The following is a 19,474-nucleotide window of genomic DNA, read 5'->3' as shown; positions in this document are numbered from 1 at the left end:
AAATGTGCTGAAGCAACAACCTGACAACGGGTGACAGCTTCCTAGTCCTCATGACCTTTGGTGAGAGATGGCACAAAAGATGTTCCTGCTTCTTGCGATCTCCCAGGTCGGTAATGAAAAGGGAGGGAGGGGTGTGTGGATACCCCCAGAGACATGTCCGCCACATTTTTACACTTTTTATTTGGGTTCTGAGTGACATCACAGATAAAATACTTTAATCAAATACAAGAAGAACAGGTTGCCATGTAGTTCTGCCCCCCGCCCCCCCTCCAGATGCAACAAACAGAGTTAACATGGAAAAGAAAATCCTGCTGGTGATTATTCACATGAAAACACCAGTTGGAGATCTCAGATTGGCACACACAAGTAATATCTACACGGACTGTAATTAGCTTTATTAAGCAAAGCAAACAAATGAATTTTTTTTTTAAAAAAATCACATGCAAGATGTAACCCAGGCCTATAAATCCTCTTTGCCATTGCTCCCTGTATCTTCCCTGCCCCTGGGGCAACAGGAACATTTGGCTGGTATGTTGCAAACTAGCTATTATCCCTAGTTTGACTGCCATGCAACTGTCCGTTTCATTCAGTGGAAGTCGCAGTAGCACCAACTAAATGGAGATTACACAGCAGCAGAGTTTGCTGGGTGGTCCTCAAATGCCCTGATTCATGGAGATCCTCTGGCTGTGTCCCCCCCCCCCCAATTCTGTGGCTGCTCTCCTCCAATGAAGTGAATGGAAGGAAGACGCCATTATGCACAGAGGCATCTATAGTCTCTGCTGTTATCTGAGTAGGGATCTCATTGGCAGAGCTGTTCACTTTCCAACTCTTAAGCGTTAAATGTCTAGAGTTAAACATCGTTTCACAGAAATCAGCTTAGGGTGGAAGAGATTGTGATCGGAAGCAGGTGAGCAACAGAGAAACTAGAACGGATGCAGTTCTTACAATATCAAGGTTCAATACCGCTACCACACAATTAAGGACGGCTCAGTTAATATATTGTACAAGCTTATACAGCGATACATGTTTGATTGGCAACACTGTACAGTTTTAAATCTAAAGTGCACAGCCTCAGTCCGAGGTGACAAAAAAAATAAATAAAACCTTGCTATCAATATAATTTAAAAGGCAACACAAATTACAGACACAGCTTCATCTCCTCGCTCTTCTATTGTGCAATGCTACAATGAGCCAGTACCAAAAAAATTTAAGTATTTTCAATCAGTTCTGACGACATCGCACTGGTTTACTTCAAGTATTTTGAGAGAGCGTAAAACAATATTGCTTTACAAACCCATGTGGCCATGTTGATCCCAGTTAAAGCTAAAACCCAAAACTTGGCCAGTGTTATAAGTAGAGACAACTCCAAGATGTGAAATTCAGGTAGATGGAATTTTCCTCCCTCCTTCCCACCCCCACCCTGCCTGCTTGCAACATGGCCTAACTTGCAAGTGTAAAGTCTTGGTGGGCCTTCAATATGCCATAAAAATGATCCTCATAATCAGAAGAGGTGCCTGAAACTGCAAAGAGGTAAAGCTAAAGTGCTTTATGTGTATTTGAAGGTATTTCCTTCATATCTTGCAACCCTCCATCTCTGCATAAGTGCAGAGAGTGGCTTGAAGGAGGACCAACAGCCCAGTCCAAGATCTTTTGTTGCCCGAGGCAAAGCAGCTGATGCTTCTCCAACCCCATGTTAATGTCAAGGTGCATAGGACCCATGACTGGTCAAGTTATTTTGGTACCTGAGGCAGAAAAAAACCCAAATTCTCTCTTGCCTCCTTGGTTGGGGAAAAATGCAACCATAATAAATTAAACAACAAACCAAATTGCTGCCCTTTCATGGCACTGGAAACTGCCTGCCTCACTCTGCCTAATGGCAGGGCAAAAATTATATAGGGGCTTCTGCAGCTATGTCACCTTGCGTTGAATCTTTGTATAGAGGTTGGATTGCACAAAAGAATTCTGGTTGGCTGCTTTGGTGAATTTTGGCCATATGAGTCCAAGATTTACCCCACCCCATAGCTGTCAACCCAGCAATTTGGCTCCCTCACTGGTAAGCCCTATGGTTTGGTCTACTTATGTTACGAAATTTTAGGCTTCCTTTACCTGCAGCTCATTAAAATGCTGATGGCACAAGCAACTGATCTGAACTTTGACCTTTTAATTATTATTATTGAGAAGACTCCAAATACAATGCCATGTTAAGTCGTGGGTAGCACTTTCTATGATGATTGTGCGTCTGCTTAGATAGGCCACTTGAGAAACATCATAAAGATTTTATAATTTCACTGTCATTGATCTTGTGTTGTTGTTGAAGAGCTGCAGTAATCTCTTGAGGTTTTGTAGTACTAAACTCTGGAGATGTAAAGTGACAAGCAGAACAGAGACATTTCTGTTGGATAATTTATGTGGGCTTCTGTCTCAAAATAAGCATTCAATGCAATTTCTCTGAAGGAAAATAAAGGATCTTAATATCTACTATTACTATTTTTTGCCCCTGCAGTCTTCATAACCCATAGAAAATAAAAATCTATATTTTACAAAATAGGATCTTTTTAATATATATAATATATATATATATTTCTTTTGTAAAATTATATGTAGTTAAATACATCTGAAATGTATGTAAATTAGAAATTCTGTTCTAATATACCAAGAAAAAAAAGGCAACATTTCTTTATTTGAAAGCATTTTTTGTTTTATGCTTTACAATGCCCCTCACTGTGTTCTGTGACTGTCTGGGGGCAAATTTGGCTACGTTTAATGCAAACTATCACTTTTACTAACTGTACTAAAATTTGGAGGGTGGAATCATGAGCATTTCATTATTCTGGATTTGTTTGAATGCAGCCTTTTTATATTTTCTAATTGGGAAATATTCACAAACTCAACGGGGAGGGGGGAAAATACTTTTAAAGAGGAGCAATGTTCTTAAGTGTTAAATTGTACTCTACTTTGACGGCACAATATAGAAATAGATTCACTTTGGAACAAACTACAAATACATTCACCACAGCTTGTGACAACTTAATTGTCTACCTAGAGAGACATTTCAGAAGGGTCTGGAAGACCACACAATTATAAATCTTGCCCAAGGCGCTCTATTTCCTCAATCAGGAAATCAATGTCTTGGTGAGCTGCTGCTGGATTGGAGATCACCATGCGGAAAAAGTTGACCTTGTCTCCCAGGGGCTGATAGCTGACCATTGTGGTCCCATACTCCATCATTCGGGCTTTAATAACTGGAGCCACCTTCACAGACACAGTATGAAAAACAAAATTAATATTCTACTGCCTCTGTTCTGAGCATATTCTTAGGGGCAAGCTAGACATGCGGTCCTCTCCCTATAGCACCCAGCAGAACTCACCTGTATCGCAACATTCTGTTGCTCCCCCTTCCCCTGCCACATCATTGGCTGACCTGTGTTCTGATGTCACAACATTCCGTGTTTCTCCCCTCCCGCTCAACATTATTGGGTGACCTGTGTTCTGATATATGACCACATTCTATGTCTCTCCCTTCATTGGCTACCACTTCTTGGGTTTACACCAGTGTAGCGTTTGTCCTACTTGGCTCAGCAACCAACCCAAGCTCCCATAAACTGTGCAGCCTCGTGCAATAACTGCATCAGGGACGCTCTTAGGTTGCAAGGGATCTGAGTTCATGCTGGACATCTGGCCACCAATGCCGTTTAGGGATTGTCTGCATTGGAGTTTACTGTGTGTTTGCAGCTGTTTGCATTCCCATTTAATTTGTGCAGTCCACATGATATTACCCCCAAACAACACCAGTCTCAGTGCTTTTTGCCTGTAAATTGAGTTTCCCTGATACAGAGATACTGAGTCAACAAATTAGAAAGCAGGGACAAACACAGAAGGGAATGCTGGCAGGTATGAATGGGAAAGACCAAAACTGCTGTTCATATGCAAATGCATATACCGTATTTTTTGCTCTATAAGACTCACTTTTCCCCTTCTAAAAAGTAAGGGGAGATGTGTGTGCGTCTTATGGAGTGAATGCAGGCTGCGCAGCTGTCCCAGAAGCCATAACAGCAAGAGGGATTGCTGCTTTCACTGCGCAGCGATCCCTCTTGCTGTCCTGGCTTCTGAGATTCAGAATATTTTTTTTCTTATTTTCCTCCTCCAAAAACTAGGTGTGTCTTGTGGCCTGGTGTGAAAAATACGGTATGTGCAGGTGTGGACTAGTCTGGTCTCATTTGAAAAGGGGGAAAGTGCATTCTGTAGTAGAAATGGGCACATTGTCTTCTTCTTTTTACCTTTGAAAGACGGTTCATTCTTTCTTCATTATCCTCCATATTTCGTAAACTGGGAGGCACATACCAGAAGCAAACGTTTGTGTGCTGAGGCTAATGGAAAGAAAATAACATCTTAGATTGCACGAGCAGCTCAGTTGCCACAAGGTCCATGCGTTCCCCTTTCCCACACATAGCTCTTCCTACGACACTGGATCAAGAGCAAAAAACAAACCCCAAGCTTGAGTAGGGTGCTGTTTCTCAACCTTTTAGAACCCCAGCTCCTCCACTGATAAATTTAGGCTGCAGTCTCCAGTATAAATTCCTAGGGAATAAGCCCCATTAAACCCAGTGAGAAGTGCTTCTCCGTAAACATGCATAGGGTCGTGCTGTTTACTTACGATCTGCACTCAGCAGTAGCAACAGGTTGGATTTAGAATATGCTAGTTAAACTTGTTTCCCATTGAAATGAATGGGTATTCACATAGCAATGATTAACTTTTTAATTTTGAAATGTTCCAGGTTTCAGGTTATGAAACTTGTAGATTTCAATGGGACCTAAGTGCAACTCAAGTATGTTGGATCCAACCTAATGTGTTCCAAGGAATATGGCAGGGATAATAGATACTGGGAGAAGGTGATGGGAGCATATGCTTGGAACACACAATGTCTGAGCTTCAGTCCCTGGCATCTTCACATAAAAAGATCTGGCAGCAAGGGTAGGAAAGATCTCTTCCTGGAGCCCTAGAGGGCCACTGCCAGTTAGAGGAGACTGAGATATAGTAGGGTTTCAAGAGCAGACTTGATTTTTCCTATGGATTCCTTTAATTCCCTAGGTGTCCATAGTTTGACATCAATTAGATCTACAGTCAAACCTCGGAACTTGAACGTAATCTGTTCCAGAAGACCGTTTGACTTCTGAAACGTTTGAGTTCCAAGGCATGGCTTCTGATTGGCTGACAGCTAGGTTTTTGCATAGCCACGTTGGCCATTCAAATTCTGAGGAACATTCGAAAACCAGAACACCCACTTCTGGGTTTTTGGCGCCCGGTAACTGAAACATTCGGCAACGGAGCTGTTCGAGTTCTGTGGTTTGACTGTATTACTTGTAGTGCCTGTACTCAGAAGGTCAGCGGTTTGAATCCGTGCAACGGGGTGAGCTCCCATTGCTCTGTCCCAGTTCCTGCCAACCTAGCAGTTCGAAAGCACACCAGTGCAAGTAGGTACCGCTGCGGTGGGAAGGTAAATGGTGTTTCCATGAGCTGCTCTGGTTTCTGTCACGGTGTTACGTTGCACCAGAAGCAGTTTAGTCATGATGGTCACATGACGCGGAAAGCTGTCTGTGGACAAACGCCGGCTCCCTCGGCCTGAAAGTGAGATGAGCGCCACAACCCCAACCTTTGATTGGACTAAACTGTCCAGGGGTCCTTTACCTTTTTATGTAACAGGGAATACACATATGTATTCACTGGGTTAGATTTACAACCTAAGAGCATAATACGAGCTGGCTGGATTAGGCCAATGGCACAGTGCCAACCAGATGCCTGTGGGAAGCCTGCACTCTTGTCTTCCTGCTAGGCAGGAAGGCTGATTGATGTTCTGGCCAATTCAGGTGCTCTCTGGGCTCCTTACACTGATCTTGCAACTGATTCATAAATCAGCATGGTAATCATTCTGCTAGTGCTTACGTCGATTCCTTCTAGCACACTGGGCGGGAAGATTACTTGACAAACAGTCCCTTGGTAACAGTCTGGTCTCTATGATTAGCAAGTACAGGGCACACTTTTTAATTAATAAAATCCCCAATCTATAAAATGGTGTAGTAATAGATGTTCTGGAGCAGTGCAATCCCAATGTACTTGGAAGTCTGCCTTTCTGTGATTGGTGATGCTTACTCTTAGGTAAGTGTGGAGCGATTTGCTTTTCAAAGCTATGTTAAAATAAACACACACACCTTTCCCTCAATCACCAGCTCAAAGCCTTCTCTGTTCTTTATTTTGTTGTACAGGTATTCTGCAAGTTCCAAGCATTTGTCAATGTGTGCTTCAAATCCTACAGTGCCCTTTGGAACAAAGGAAGAAAGAGAGAGGAACGGAGGGTTAGGTTTGTTAAATGTATATCTCACTTGGCTACAAGAACCCCTGAAGAAATTTACAAACAGAAGAGAACAAAATATTACCCCCCCCTGATTTTGGAGGATGCACTAAACAGCTGGCACTATTTTAAGAAGAAACTAATACTGTTCGAATCCTTATGCAACAGATCAGCATATGACCTGAAGGGTGCTGCTTCTCTAATATACAGCAATCTATTAGCAGGAGATGCTGGAGGTCTCTGAATTGTATGGGAATCAGAAATAGGCTACCTAATGGAAGATCACAAATGGGAGGGTATCTGCACCACTTCCCTCCTTAAAACCCTCTCTGCTCAAGGTCCTCCTTAAAAAGTAGCAAAAGCAGCAGCCTGCATACTGTATTTATTATTGCTCAAGCTCCTGGATAGTTCTGGGCAAAGTTTTCCTATTGAATCCAGTAGGGCTTCCTTCTGAGTAGGAATAGTTAGAATGCATCCTTTTGTGTTCCATTTCTCCTCCCGCTTAGCTGAAGGGGCGCTGCACATTAGCTGAAGGGGCACCTACCCTTCAGCGAAAGGAACCCAAAGCCTCCAGAGGCTTCAGGCGGCTATCTTTGAAGCCAAGGAGCCTGCATTCGCTCCATAAGACACACACACATTTCCCCTTAATTTTTGGAGGGGAAAATGTGCCTCTTATAGGGCGAAAAATACGGTATATGAATGTAGTCAGGGTGAAACTTGATTTAAACCATCCTCTTCTTTTCCTGAGTGGATAAAATCAATGAGTTAAATCACCTTGATTTCATTCAGTCTGTCGGGCCTACATAACTCGTGACCCACCAGCTATGTGTTGTGGTGCTGCTAGGTCCTGGATCATTCCCTTCATTTCCTCTTTTTGCATCCACATACAGAGAAACCAGGAGTTTATGGAGCAGCTGTAAGGCCTCTATAACTGGGACATGGTGTGCATTTCCTTGTTGGATCAAAAATGATGCACACCTGACTTAAAGCAGTGGCAACCTGGTTAAGGTTAGCTATAAGATGATGCCAAGAATGGGTGGCAAAAACATCTACAGCCACATGAAATGTGTGTTTCCTGCAGGCCATTGTAGTAAATGAATTTGTTCATCTTAAAGGAAATCTTGGGGGAGGAATCTGAAACCACTCAGCAGGAAGCATTATATTTGGCAATATTTCCGAACTGCAAAATAAGCTGGTCCTCGGAGAGTCTTTACAAATATGCCCCTAGAAAACAACAGATTTATAATTGGTTTCCCCACATCAATATTACGCCCGCTCCTAATTGCTGCATAAAATGGAAGCAGGTGTTCTAGTCACAGTTTTGCCATGTCTAGTTTTAAGAATTCATACAACAAAATCCTCTTGTCGTTCTTGAAAGCTTTTAGCCTGAATACGCTAAAACAAAATTGTTAGGCTGCCAAATTGGCTGGAGTCGAGGTGCGGCAACTGCTCCATGATGTCACAGGCTCGAAGCTTGAAAGCGGCACTCAATTCCTCATGGCTGAAAGGTGAATTGCCAATTATTATTCATTTGTTCACTCCCAGGTTTGTGCTTTTCATTTATTTCACGCACAGAAGGATCATGTTAGGGAGGGCAGACAGCTCTTGTAGGAATGCTCAGCCGCAGTTGCCTAGCAACCTAGCAACCAACATTTACGTATTTAGCAAAATTCTTAATTGCTTTGCATTCAAAAGAATCGCAAAGCGGTGTACAAAACAGAACTCAAACACAATACAATACATTTATAATGAAATAATAAAAAACCCTATTAAGATAACATTATGCTGTTCAACCAGTAATGCTCACAATTACACACTCATCTATATATATACCTCAGTACAAAATCCCAACCAGTCACTTTATATGGCAAAGGCCCCATTCGTACCATGCATTTAAAGCAGCATTAGGCCACTTTAAACAGTCATGGCTTCCCCCAAAGAATCCTGGGAACTGTAGTTTGCTAAGGATGCTGAGAGTTGTAAAGAAGTCAATAAGTTTAATAATACAGTGGTACCTCAGGTTAAGTACTTAATTCGTTCCGGAGCTCCATACTTAACCTGAAACTCTTCTTAACCTGAAGCACCACTTTAGTTAATGGGGCCTCCTGCTGCCGCTGTGCCGCCAGAGCCCGATTTCTGTTCTCATCCTGAAGCAAAGTTCTTAACCTGAAGCACTAATTCTGGGTTAGCAGAGTGTGTAACCTGAAGCGTATGTAACCCGAGGTACCACTGTATTGCTAATAATAATAAATGATGATGATGATGATGATGATAGTATTATGATGAGTCACTCTTTCCAGGGAACTCTGGGAATTGTACCTCTCTGAGGGAAATAAGACATCTACTTTCCCCTCTCTTTTTCTGACTCCCTCGCTCCCTCTTCCATTGAAAATACTCACCTTTGCCCTCCACATCAGCCATAGCTTGAAGACATCAACATGGCGCCCACATTGCAAGGCTTTGTCTCCAGTGTCGTATGACAGGTCGTAGTGCTTATCTTGTTGAAAGAGGTAGGAAGCGTGCATTTGGTTACAGCTTTGCATCAGGCCCTTTAAAGAAGCAGACACACTCTGAAGGGCAAGTGGAATAACATGGAAGTTTTACTGATTCAAGAAAGCGCTTGCAAACAATTCCCCATCCTTGGCTGTGCTGCGAGGAACAGTTGATGTGTGTTTGTGAAGGCCTCGTAACTTTGACTTTGTAAGGTTTCCTAAGGAAAGAATGCAGACTCCAGTGCTGGCAGAAGGGGGCATCAGTTGTATCTTTAGACTATATTATGAAGTCAAGAGCATTATTTTAGTCCATGCTTGTGGGACAGCTTTGGGAGAAGAAAAGGCTTAGGAGTGAGCTCTACACAAATCTGGAGTGGAGTCCCTAAGAGGGTTGGATGATGTCTTGTACGCCTCTGTTATGTACTGAGTGGAATAGGATACAAAATGCAGCAGTCCGGTTGGTCCTAGAACAATAGGATTCAGAATGCAGCAGTCTGATTGGTCCTAGAACAATGCAGCAGTATGATTGGTCTGCAGGAGCCACCCAATCCAGCTCCAGATAGAAGTGAATCCACAACCTGATTGGCCTACAGGAGAATTCCGGAATTAGCCAATCACGTACAGCCCATTGTGTAAATAATGTATATAAAGCAGATACTTTGGGGGAACTTTCATTCCTCCTCACCACTATGAGCTGAATAAAGAGCATGAAATCCACTCTCGACTCCGAGTATATTTCAGCCTCCTTCTGGAAATTCCTGCAGCCAAGCTGGTGCCAAATGTATTGTTCTGCTTTCCTTGTGACCACATCAGTGAGGCTGAGAGGGCAGCCCAGGCTCCATACACATAGCCCAGACTTGCTTGCAATATCATCACATAAATATATTTTTGCCAACTCTATAAACATATATGTGCTATTTTCTGCTTCACCTCCTACCATGCAGCCCCCCAGGCTGGAGGTAGCCAATGGGGCACCCTCCAGAAACTGTTGTGTTCCAGCTCCTATCATCCCATGCCAGCACAGCCAGCGGTCAGGCATAATGGGAGTTGTAGTCCACAACATCTGGAGGACACCATGTTGGCTTTTCCTGCCCTGGCAGCTGTGAAGATGGAAGCACCTAGTAACCAACTGTGTGTTGCTGAGCTCTTAAATCCACAGTAAGGAAAGCTAGGAACCTTTTGGAAACCCCATTTGCTTCTCATATTTACTCGTCTGCTAAAGTAGCATAGTGCCCCCATCATGGAATCCCCCATAATATTCCATACTAGTTGGGGGAAAAAAGATAGGGTGAAGGAGCCTTACGCTGTTGGGGAAGGAACTGGAGGAGGAGCTTTGGAGAGCAAGAGGAGGTGGAGAACATCAGTCCTCACAGCTGTCTCATTGGGACAAGAACTATTGAGAAGCATTGCTGTGACCAAGCTGTTTTGTTTCTCTGAATAAAGAGTTAAGTTCACTGCCATTGGGTGCCTTTTGTTTTACTGCTGACCTAAGCCTGACTCCACCTCCTGATATCCCCATTTCTAGGCAACAACCACTGCACCCATTTTTTAATTTTATTTTGTGATTTCAGGTTGACTACAGATTTATTATTATTCTTTTTCAGGCGAAAGATGTCAATATGGATGTAAACATACCTCTTCTCGAACGAGCAGAGCGGAGCACTGCAGCGGGACCCCCATCATTTTGTGTGGGTTCCATGTCACAGAATTGGCCCTAGAACAGCAACCAAGCTTTAGCATGAGGTGCGGCAATGGCGGGTTGCATTCACAGAGGCGTAAAATGCAAACAGAAAAAACCCAAATAAAAAGGTGGCTCTTGTATGGCCAGAACAGTAAGGCTGAAAATAAGCCAAGCAGCTAAAAAAGAAAGTCATTATTTCATGCCATAATCAGGCTTTTTACAAACATCCAATAACAGTTAATATAAATGTACTGGCACAGATAATGTTCCTTAGAAATGACAGAGATTTTTCAGCTTAGAGCTTTTCCAGTAGATGTCTTTCTCTAAGTCCATAGTTGTTAAAACTATGGTTAATGAGAGAGTGGTATCTTGAATAGATATCCTGGCTTGTTTTCACTAACCAAACAAACCACAGTTCCCTGTGTCTGGATGTCACGGGGAACTTTGACTGGTGGCCCAGCTGCACCCTTGTCTGGGCAGAAATAGCCTAACTTCTGTTGCCTATGATCTGGTAACCTTTAGGTTAAATTACTGCAACACATTATACGCAGGGCTGCCTCTGAAGATGGTTGGGAAACATCAGCAGAATTCAGCAGCCAGGTTGCTCACTGGGGCCACACAGTTTGAGCATCTTACACCAATCTTGGCCCAATTGCACTAGCTGCCAATTTGTTTCCCGGCCCAATTTAAAGTGCTGGTTTTGACCTATAAAGCCTTAAATGGCTCAGGACCGCAATACCTTAAGGATTGCCTCTCCCCATATGAACAGACCTAGATCCTGCAGTCATCATCTGAGGCCCTTCTTTGTGTGCCTCCTCCTCAAAAGGTCTGGAGGGTGGCAACATGAGAATGGGCCTTTTCGGTTGTGGCTCCCCATTTGTGAAATGTTCTCCTCAGGGATGCTCGCCTGGTACCTTCATTGCATATCTTCAGGCACAAGGTGAAAATGTTTCTTTTTAAATAGGCCTTTGGCTAAATATTTTAAACGTGTTTGCGGGAGGGGGGTTATTGATTTGTTATTGTGTATTTATTATGTATTTGTGTTCTCATTTTGTATTTTTTATGTTGTGAACTGCCCTGTGATCTCTGGATGAAGGGCGGTATACAAATGGACTCAAGGGCATCCTGGTCAAATTTGCAGATGACACCAAACTGGGAGGGGTGGCTAACACCCCAGAGGACAGGATCACACTTCAAAACGACTTTGACAGATTAGAGAACTGGGCCAAAACAGACAAGATGAATTTTAACAGGGAGAAATGTAAAGTATTGCACTTGGGCAAAAAAACTGAGAGGCACAAATACAAGATGGGTGACACCTGGCTTGAGAGCAGTACATGTGAAAAGGATCTAGGAGTCTTGGTTGACCACAAACTTGACATGAGCCAACAGTGTGACGCGGCAGCTAAAAAAGCCAATGCAATTCTGGGCTGCATCAATAGGAGTATAGCATCTAGATCAAGGGAACTAATAGTGCCACTGTATTCTGCTCTGGTCAGACCTCACCTGGAGTACTGTGTCCAGTTCTGGGCACCACAGTTCAAGAAGGACACTGACAAACTGGAACGTGTCCAGAGGAGGGCAACCAAAATGGTCAAAGGCCTGGAAACGATGCCTTATGAGGAACGGCTAAGGGAGCTGGGCATGTTTAGCCTGGAGAAGAGGTTAAGGGGTGATATGATAGCCATGTCACATAGAGGAGGGAGAAAGGTTGTTTTCTGCTGCTCCAGAGAAGCGGACACGGAGCAGTGGTTCCAAACTACAAGAAAGAAGATTCCACCTAAACATTAGGAAGAACTTCCTGACAGTAAGAGCTGTTCGACAGTGGAATTTGCTGCCAAGGAGTGTGGTGGAGTCTCCTTCTTTGGAGGTCTTTAAGCAGAGGCTTGACAACCATATGTCAGGAGTGCTCTGATGGTGTTTCCTGCTTGGCAGGGGGTTGGACTCGATGGCCCCTGTGGTCTCTTCCAACTCTATGATTCTATGAATTCTATGATTCTATGAATAAACAACAACAACAACAACGTAAAAGGAACAGCAGCAGGCTCTTATGCTTTGCAAAGATTTGGTCAAATATTTCAATAATGATTGGAAGTTGAAAAAATAGTTTCTGCTGCTACATTTGACAAGAGGATATTGACTGGTTTTAAATTTGCAGGAATTCTGGTGGCAGTCAAGACAGCATATGAGTAGTGTCTAATAATATTTCCATCAGTCACTGCAGCACGTAAGTGATATTTAATGACATGTCCATAATCCCTACCTTTCAACACCATTTAATTTCCATTTATGTTTCCTTGACATCAGCAGCCCACCACCCCACGCTCCCTGGAAAAGAAAAGAAAGAGCATTAATTGTATTCAGTCGCATGTATTTCAAGGCTCTAATATCCAAACCCACAAGTCACTTCTGAACGTTCTCCTTGTGTGATCAGGGAAGCAGCCAAAAAAATATTGTTGAGGAAATTTCAAAACAGGGGAAGTGTATGAAACATGTTCCACAAGTGTACATTTGAAATTTACAACCACATGATGCAATGACGCCGTTGGTTTAAGTGGTTGTAGAAAAGAAAAAAAATACCTTAAGCCCTTTAATTCAAGTGACTGTCCCCTTGCATTTTGTCAATTCCATGCAGACAAAAGTCGTGCTGTAACAGCAGAGGGGAATCTGTGGCCCTCCAGATGCGGTTACGACTTTGCCAGCCCTAGTCAACAGGACCAATGGTCAGGGAGAAGTGTGGATGTTTGTGCACAGTTTGGATTTGATATCCCGCTTTATCACTACCCTTAGGAGTCTCAAAGCGGCTAACATTCTCCTTTCCCCTCCTCCCCCACAACAAACACTCTGTGAGGTGAGTGGGGCTGAGAGACTTCAGAGAAGTGTGACTGGCCCAAGGTCACCCAGCAGCTGCATGTGGAGGAGCGGGGAAGCGAACCCGGTTCACCAGATCACGAGTCCACCTTTCTTAACCACTACACCACACTGGATCTCAGTGGGTGGAAGAGGAGGAAGTCCTGATAAATCATAAGCTGTTTTCCCAGCTTTTTTAAAAAACAAACAAACAAGGGAGCAATCCCAAACCCAAGATCTTCTGGGATGAGTGGAGTTGGAAACAGGTGAATCTCTGTCTGAGTCTGGGCTTAACTGGGGCTAACCCAGTTCAAGTCCCTCATTCCAGCTCAGTTAGAGGTGTAAGTCTGCAGCTGGCTTAGCTGAGGCCAGGATCAGTGACGGAGCATATTTTCACTGTGTCCGGGGCATGCACGCACATTGCATCCTCTTCACACTGGCAGGTCAGTGCCCCCCAGATAAAATGGAACCCCCATGTTATACCCCTGGCGAAGACAAGTCCCCCAACAAGGGAGTGATGGGGGCACAGTGGGGCAAGGGAGCACTCACACCTGTTCCAAACCCTTTCCATCTTGGTCACATGACCTAGCAACCTAGCAGAAGTTACACATCTGCCTAGATTGAACTAGCTCTGACTGTTGAAGGCAGTAGGCTTTCAAATACTGTACCAGTTTTTGGGTGGGGAAAGTGTTGTTGTACACAAATTCAGCTTGCGGGTTTGGCCACTGTGAGAGCAGGATGCTGGCCTAGATGGGCCTTTGGCCAGATCTAGCAGCCTTTTCTAATGTTCTTAAATAAACAGCCACATTCCCTAACTTCCCTGGCTTTTTTCTGGCCCACGTAGGACCAGTCTGGATAGTTGGCCTTGGTGAAGATTTGATGTTTTCATCCCCAAAAAGTTTTTTATTTGAGTTTCTACTGAAATGATGCTGCATTTTAATGTTGTACTTAATCTTGTTTTTAAGTTGTATTTTAATCAATTGTTTTTACCTGGTGTTAGCTGCCCTGAGCCCGGTCTTGGCTGGGGAGGGCGGGGTATAAATAAAAATTATTATTATTATTCGTATAGGATGGGCCTACTACTTGCTACTAACCACAAGAGCTCGAGGCAATAAAGCTTTGAATATCAAAAACTAGGGACAAAGAAAATGAGATGGCCCACACCTTCCTGCTCTCATTGACAGCTTCTAGAATCTGGGGTTCTCAACATCCTTCAGAGACTCTGCTAGGAAATGCATTTCCACAGTAAACAGCATGGTTTTTGGCTCTGCCAGCTTACTGTTTTGTAGCTCAGCCCTTTTAGACTGCAATTCTGTACTCACATCAACATGCATCCAGATCTTGTACTTTTTACAGATATCTGCAATAGCTATAAGTGGATCAAATGCCCCATAGACTGTAGTTCCTGCTGTGGCGCTCACGAGGAAAGGAACAAATCCCTGCAGGAAGGAAAGAACAACAAAAACAACAGGAAAATGTTCCAGCAGAGAAAATTTCCTTCAGACATAGAGACTATTTTCTGAAATTGAGCGTCTTTCAGTCGCAACTGTTCTGTTGGGAAGTGGCATGGAACAGAGGCTTAATACTGTTAGAAGTTTTGGGGGGAAGACAAGGATCCCCGAAACTCCTGGGTGCCAAATTCCTCCTTGTTATTCCTAGATTTAGTGAAAGTTAGAATTAATCAAGGTTTGATTAAACTGTGCCATACGCTGCTGGATGCATTGAATGCTAACAAGCCAAGCCAGCCTGAGAGTGTGGGTCAGTGGAGGAACAAAGCTGATAATGGCCAAGTCATCAACTCACCAGGAAAGCCTTCAAGAGGGGGGAAACAATGCCAGCCCAGGAGGGGTAGGGGATCTCCTTCAGTGTGTGTTAGTGGACATAGACCAAAGGGATTAAAGGGTGTAGGGTTTTGGTTTGAAGGACATAAGCCAGGGCCTGTTAACTGTGAGAAGGAAGAAGAAGGCGGGGGGGGGGGGCAGGAACATTGTATAGGCTGGCTGTGATAGGCTGTAACAAAGAGACAGAGAGCATGACTGATTTTCTGTCTTTGATACCCAAGACTGCTGCACCTATGGGAGAAGCAAGAGACCCTCTTGGGGCGTAATGCTATCCACACCTCCATCATAGGCTCAGGTGGTATATATGTGCATAAATAAACCATATATCCTAAAGACACCACAGTCTCCGCTGTGCCTCATTCCCAAAAGGAAACACGAACCCTAGATAAGCACCCGAGATCCTTGGAATCACATGCACCGCTCAGCAGAGGTTGGGGCAGTGTGAAACAATATCATTAGGGCGAGGCATACCACAGACTCAACATCTAAGAAGCATGCCTGATTTATGCTGCCAAGCAAAGCTTAGATGTTATAAGAGACTGCCACTTGCACATCTTGGCTTCCTCTTCCTAGCTCTCTAGTATTTCAGCCAGTCCTATCTAGAGATGCTGGAAGGGACTGAAACTGACACCTTTTATTTATTTTATTTTATTTGCACACTGTCCTATAATACCCTTAGCAAATGGGCTTCTCCACACTGACCTTTCCTCCGCTCTTTCAAGGAACCGTCCGAGCTTTAAAGCTATGTCTCTGAGTGCACATTCTTCTTCTTCTTCTTTTGCCCCAGAGCGTTCCCTGTGAAAACTTGCTCTTTAAATCTCAATCAGTGCAAAGGGCAATCTGCTTAAAACCCAATTGAACGCCAAAGAGCGGGTTTTTGTAGGGAAAACTCTGGGGCAAAAAGCTCTACCAAAAAACCACCCAAAATGCTCAGACATGCAGCTTTTAAGCCCAGATCTATGCCTGGCGAGAGTGGAGCAAAAGTTAAGTGTGGATAAGCCCAATGTTGGGACCCATCGACATCCTTTTACTGTAATTTGCTTATGTCATTGATGCTTCTGCCTGCAGGTGGCAGCAAACTGCTAAGGCGACCAAATGTGTCCAGATGTTTGGCTTTTGCATAAGGCTTTCCCTGGCAGGGAGTAAAAATGAGCATCTGGAAAGGCTAGGTTTATTTTGCAATTCTGAACTCTGTTGAACGAGTGACTTACACTCTTCTGGCCTCAGCTGGGCGGTGTAAGAAACAGTTTGTTGAAAACCAGACGGTTCAAATTTGTTAAAATCGTTGAGAATGAATGTGGGACTTTCTACATGCAAAAATGCATGCTCTCTGACAATGAGCCTGCACCTCCTACAATCACAGGGTCTAGACTAGAGAATGGAGAGAGCTCAAAAGAGTTGGGGTGACCCAACATTCTTGCACATGCACACTCAGTGAATCACTTTGTGATGCCTACATTATTTTGGAATAGTCTATTGGACAGGTTTCTTTCAGTGCATTGGTCCAACTCATCATTAACTCACATTTCAAAGGGGGTGGGGAATCTTTGTGTGCAGATTTATAAGGCGACTCAACTTTTAAAACAATGATTGAAATTCCATAGGCAATTCCCTTGCCTCACTCCCCAAAATGGTATGCTTTCCTATACACCCACAGAATACTGACTATAGGTGGAAATCTACTTGCCTTTTGCTTTGCCTCAACAATTCTTCTTTCAAGATCAGATGGGATCATTTTGCCTCTGCAATATAAAAGGGGGGGGGTGTCAAAATACCATGGCTTTGCTATTAGCTCTTTCTGTCCGCTACTCAGGTTAGTTAACTTAGATAAGATAGTGATTTATGAAAAGTTCTACCCACCATTTATAAACCTAACTAGCCACTTAGGAAGCGATTCATTCCACTCTCCAACATCTGCCTCCTTAACTGAATTTGAGTCAGTTGAAGAGGTTTGCAAACAGGTCCTGTTTCTTAGTACAGTACTACTACTACTACTAATAATAATAATAATAATGTATACTTTACAATATTTTGGGTTTTCTTGCAAATCTGAGTGTTTATGTGAATCTCAACTTATCCATAGTAAAGTGGGTGAAAAATGTCAAATGACTGAATGCAAAGTTATGGGTTTTTTTGGTACCGTATTTTTCGCCCTATAGGACGCACTTTTTCCCCTCCAAAATTGAAGGGGAAATGTGTGTGCATTGTATGGGGCGAATACAGGCTTCAGGAAGCGCAGAGCTGTGTGTGTTCTCCGCAAGTCTCTGGGGAGACCGGCGCGGCTCCCTAGGCTTGCGGATAGCAGGCTGTTCTGGGGGCTGGGGTCGGGGGAAGCTCGGGCTTCCCCCGCGCCAGCCCCGTGCCTTTATTTCCCCCCCCCCAAAAGTAGGTGTGTCCTATAGGGCGGTGCGTCCTATAGGGCGAAAAAATATGGTACATTTGATGTACTCAAGGGCCCTTGCTCCTGAACTCACAGTTCACTAACTAATGTCCACATGGTGCTTGACAGATCTTCTGCAATCCAAAAATGTATTGTGCAGGTCACAATATATATAACTCTGCTGGTACAGCCCTGGGGCCATGAGCTTGGCTCAACAAACCTGCTATAAACCACTTTTTGAACTCTCTGAAAAATGCCCAGCATGTATGTGGCAGAGCTTCCTTAGCCCAACACAGGGCAAGGCTATATTATATGAACAGGCCATTTGATTTTTTTAAAAAAATATATCATTCTTTCTGCTGCTTTCAAAGAATGGCTATTCCTGCTGTCATTCATAAGGCTGTGCTTACCTGTCATCACACCTGATCAAAATCACACTGTCAGTACCAATTCCTAAGGCTGCTGCTCCTTTCTTCACAGAAAAATGACTCTGAAAAAGCACATGGGTTATTTTTGCAATGTTTACAGCAGCTTCGCTTCTTCAGCTGTAAAAGAATCATGAAGCAGCACCTAGGGGAACAATCCAGCAAGCCCTTATTCCTGTGCAAATGAGGCTCTGTTTGCAAGCCCTGGTGAAATGAATGGGAAGTTCTGCGTGGAGACCTTAAACATCTATAGCTTGACTGTTCGGTGATTAGGTGTTTAGTCAACCACCGAATGCAATTTAATAAGGGCTGACAGAATGTATGTGGAAGAGCTTTGAACTCTGAAGTGCTGATGTTGCTAAATGCTCTCAGATGGCTGTCTTTTTCTTGGACACCATAGGAGTTACATTAGTCTAGTCTTCCCCAACTTGGTGTCTTTCAGATGTTTTGGAGTACAGCAACAGTCCCAGCCAGTGTGGTCAGCATGGATAGCACCATGTTGGGGGAGGCTGGATGAGATGGACACAAATGGAAGCTATAAGAGGTCACCACGAGATTCAACAGCTTCATAAAAACACACCTTCCCAACATAACCGACACAGCACATTTCAGAAGGAGGGGAGTCATAGCTCAAGACTCATTTGTATGCAAAAAATAAACAGAGGACTCTCATGTTACAGTAGGAAAGTGGCTATGTCTTTCCCCAAAGGGCATTTGAAGGCGCCTGGTTTAATCAGCAAAGAAGTGAGGCTAGCAAAAGGTTGAAAGAGAAAACACCTACATGCTCTGATGTGAAGGCAACCAGTCTTGGAATAGCTGCCATTCCTTTCTCTTTAACTTCCGGGAACATCTTGAAACGTGCAATCAACATAGCATACATGTTAGATATGGCACCACCTGGAGTCCACAGTAATACATTGTTACTTCCTCTATTCATAACAGCACAAAAGCTTTAAGCACAAACTGTACTGGTCATGCAACTTTTTCAAAACAAGAGACATTTCTCATATAGAGGGCCTGGCTTGATCTTAGGTAAGGGAACTCTATTTCCCACCCGCCACGGAGAAAACCCACTGAGCATGTCCTTGAGTTTGCCTACAGTAGATTGGACCTTGGGCTGCATTTTAGAGCAGGGATGGGGAACCTCAGGCCCAGGAGTGAAAAGTAGCCCTCCAGACCACTCTGCCTGCCTGGCCCTTGGGACTCCCCCCAGGCCATGTGTTCCTGAACTGAGATTATAGGTAAAAAGGTAAAGGTAAAGGATCCCTGGATGGTTCAGTCTAGTCAAAGGCGACTATGGGGTTGTAGCGCTCATCTCGCTTTCAGGCTGATGAAGCCAGCGTTTGTCCACAGACAGCTTTCCAGGTCACGTGGCCAGCATGACTAAACCGCTTCTGGTGCAACAGAACACCGTGACAGAAACCAGAGCGCATGGAAACGCCGTTTACCTTCCTGCCA

The 19,474-nt window shown here is 43.8% G+C and overlaps 1 protein-coding gene across 3 annotated transcripts in view; it reads right to left on the bottom strand.

Moving 5' to 3' along the window:
- Positions 1–161: 161 nt before the first annotated feature.
- Positions 162–19,474, bottom strand: part of GAD2 (glutamate decarboxylase 2) — a 39,238-nt gene continuing 19,925 nt past the window's right edge. For all 3 annotated transcript variants that reach the window (XM_081882443.1, XM_081882444.1, XM_081882445.1), the window contains 10 exons: positions 18,798–18,913; positions 18,002–18,081; positions 16,899–16,953; positions 14,693–14,809; positions 12,784–12,848; positions 10,475–10,553; positions 8,747–8,896; positions 6,208–6,315; positions 4,278–4,367; positions 162–3,252 (listed from right to left, as the gene is read on the bottom strand). In XM_081882443.1, coding sequence (XP_081738569.1) covers positions 3,079–3,252; positions 4,278–4,367; positions 6,208–6,315; positions 8,747–8,896; positions 10,475–10,553; positions 12,784–12,848; positions 14,693–14,809; positions 16,899–16,953; positions 18,002–18,081; positions 18,798–18,913 — 1,034 coding nt within the window. In that variant the 3' untranslated portion in view covers positions 162–3,078. The remainder of the gene's footprint in view (positions 3,253–4,277; positions 4,368–6,207; positions 6,316–8,746; positions 8,897–10,474; positions 10,554–12,783; positions 12,849–14,692; positions 14,810–16,898; positions 16,954–18,001; positions 18,082–18,797; positions 18,914–19,474) is intronic.

The sequence above is a fragment of the Podarcis melisellensis genome (genome assembly GCF_964234715.1).
Source record: "Podarcis melisellensis genome assembly, chromosome: 12".
NCBI lineage: Eukaryota > Metazoa > Chordata > Lepidosauria > Squamata > Lacertidae > Podarcis > Podarcis melisellensis.
This window is presented reverse-complemented; position numbering and strand designations above follow the sequence as displayed.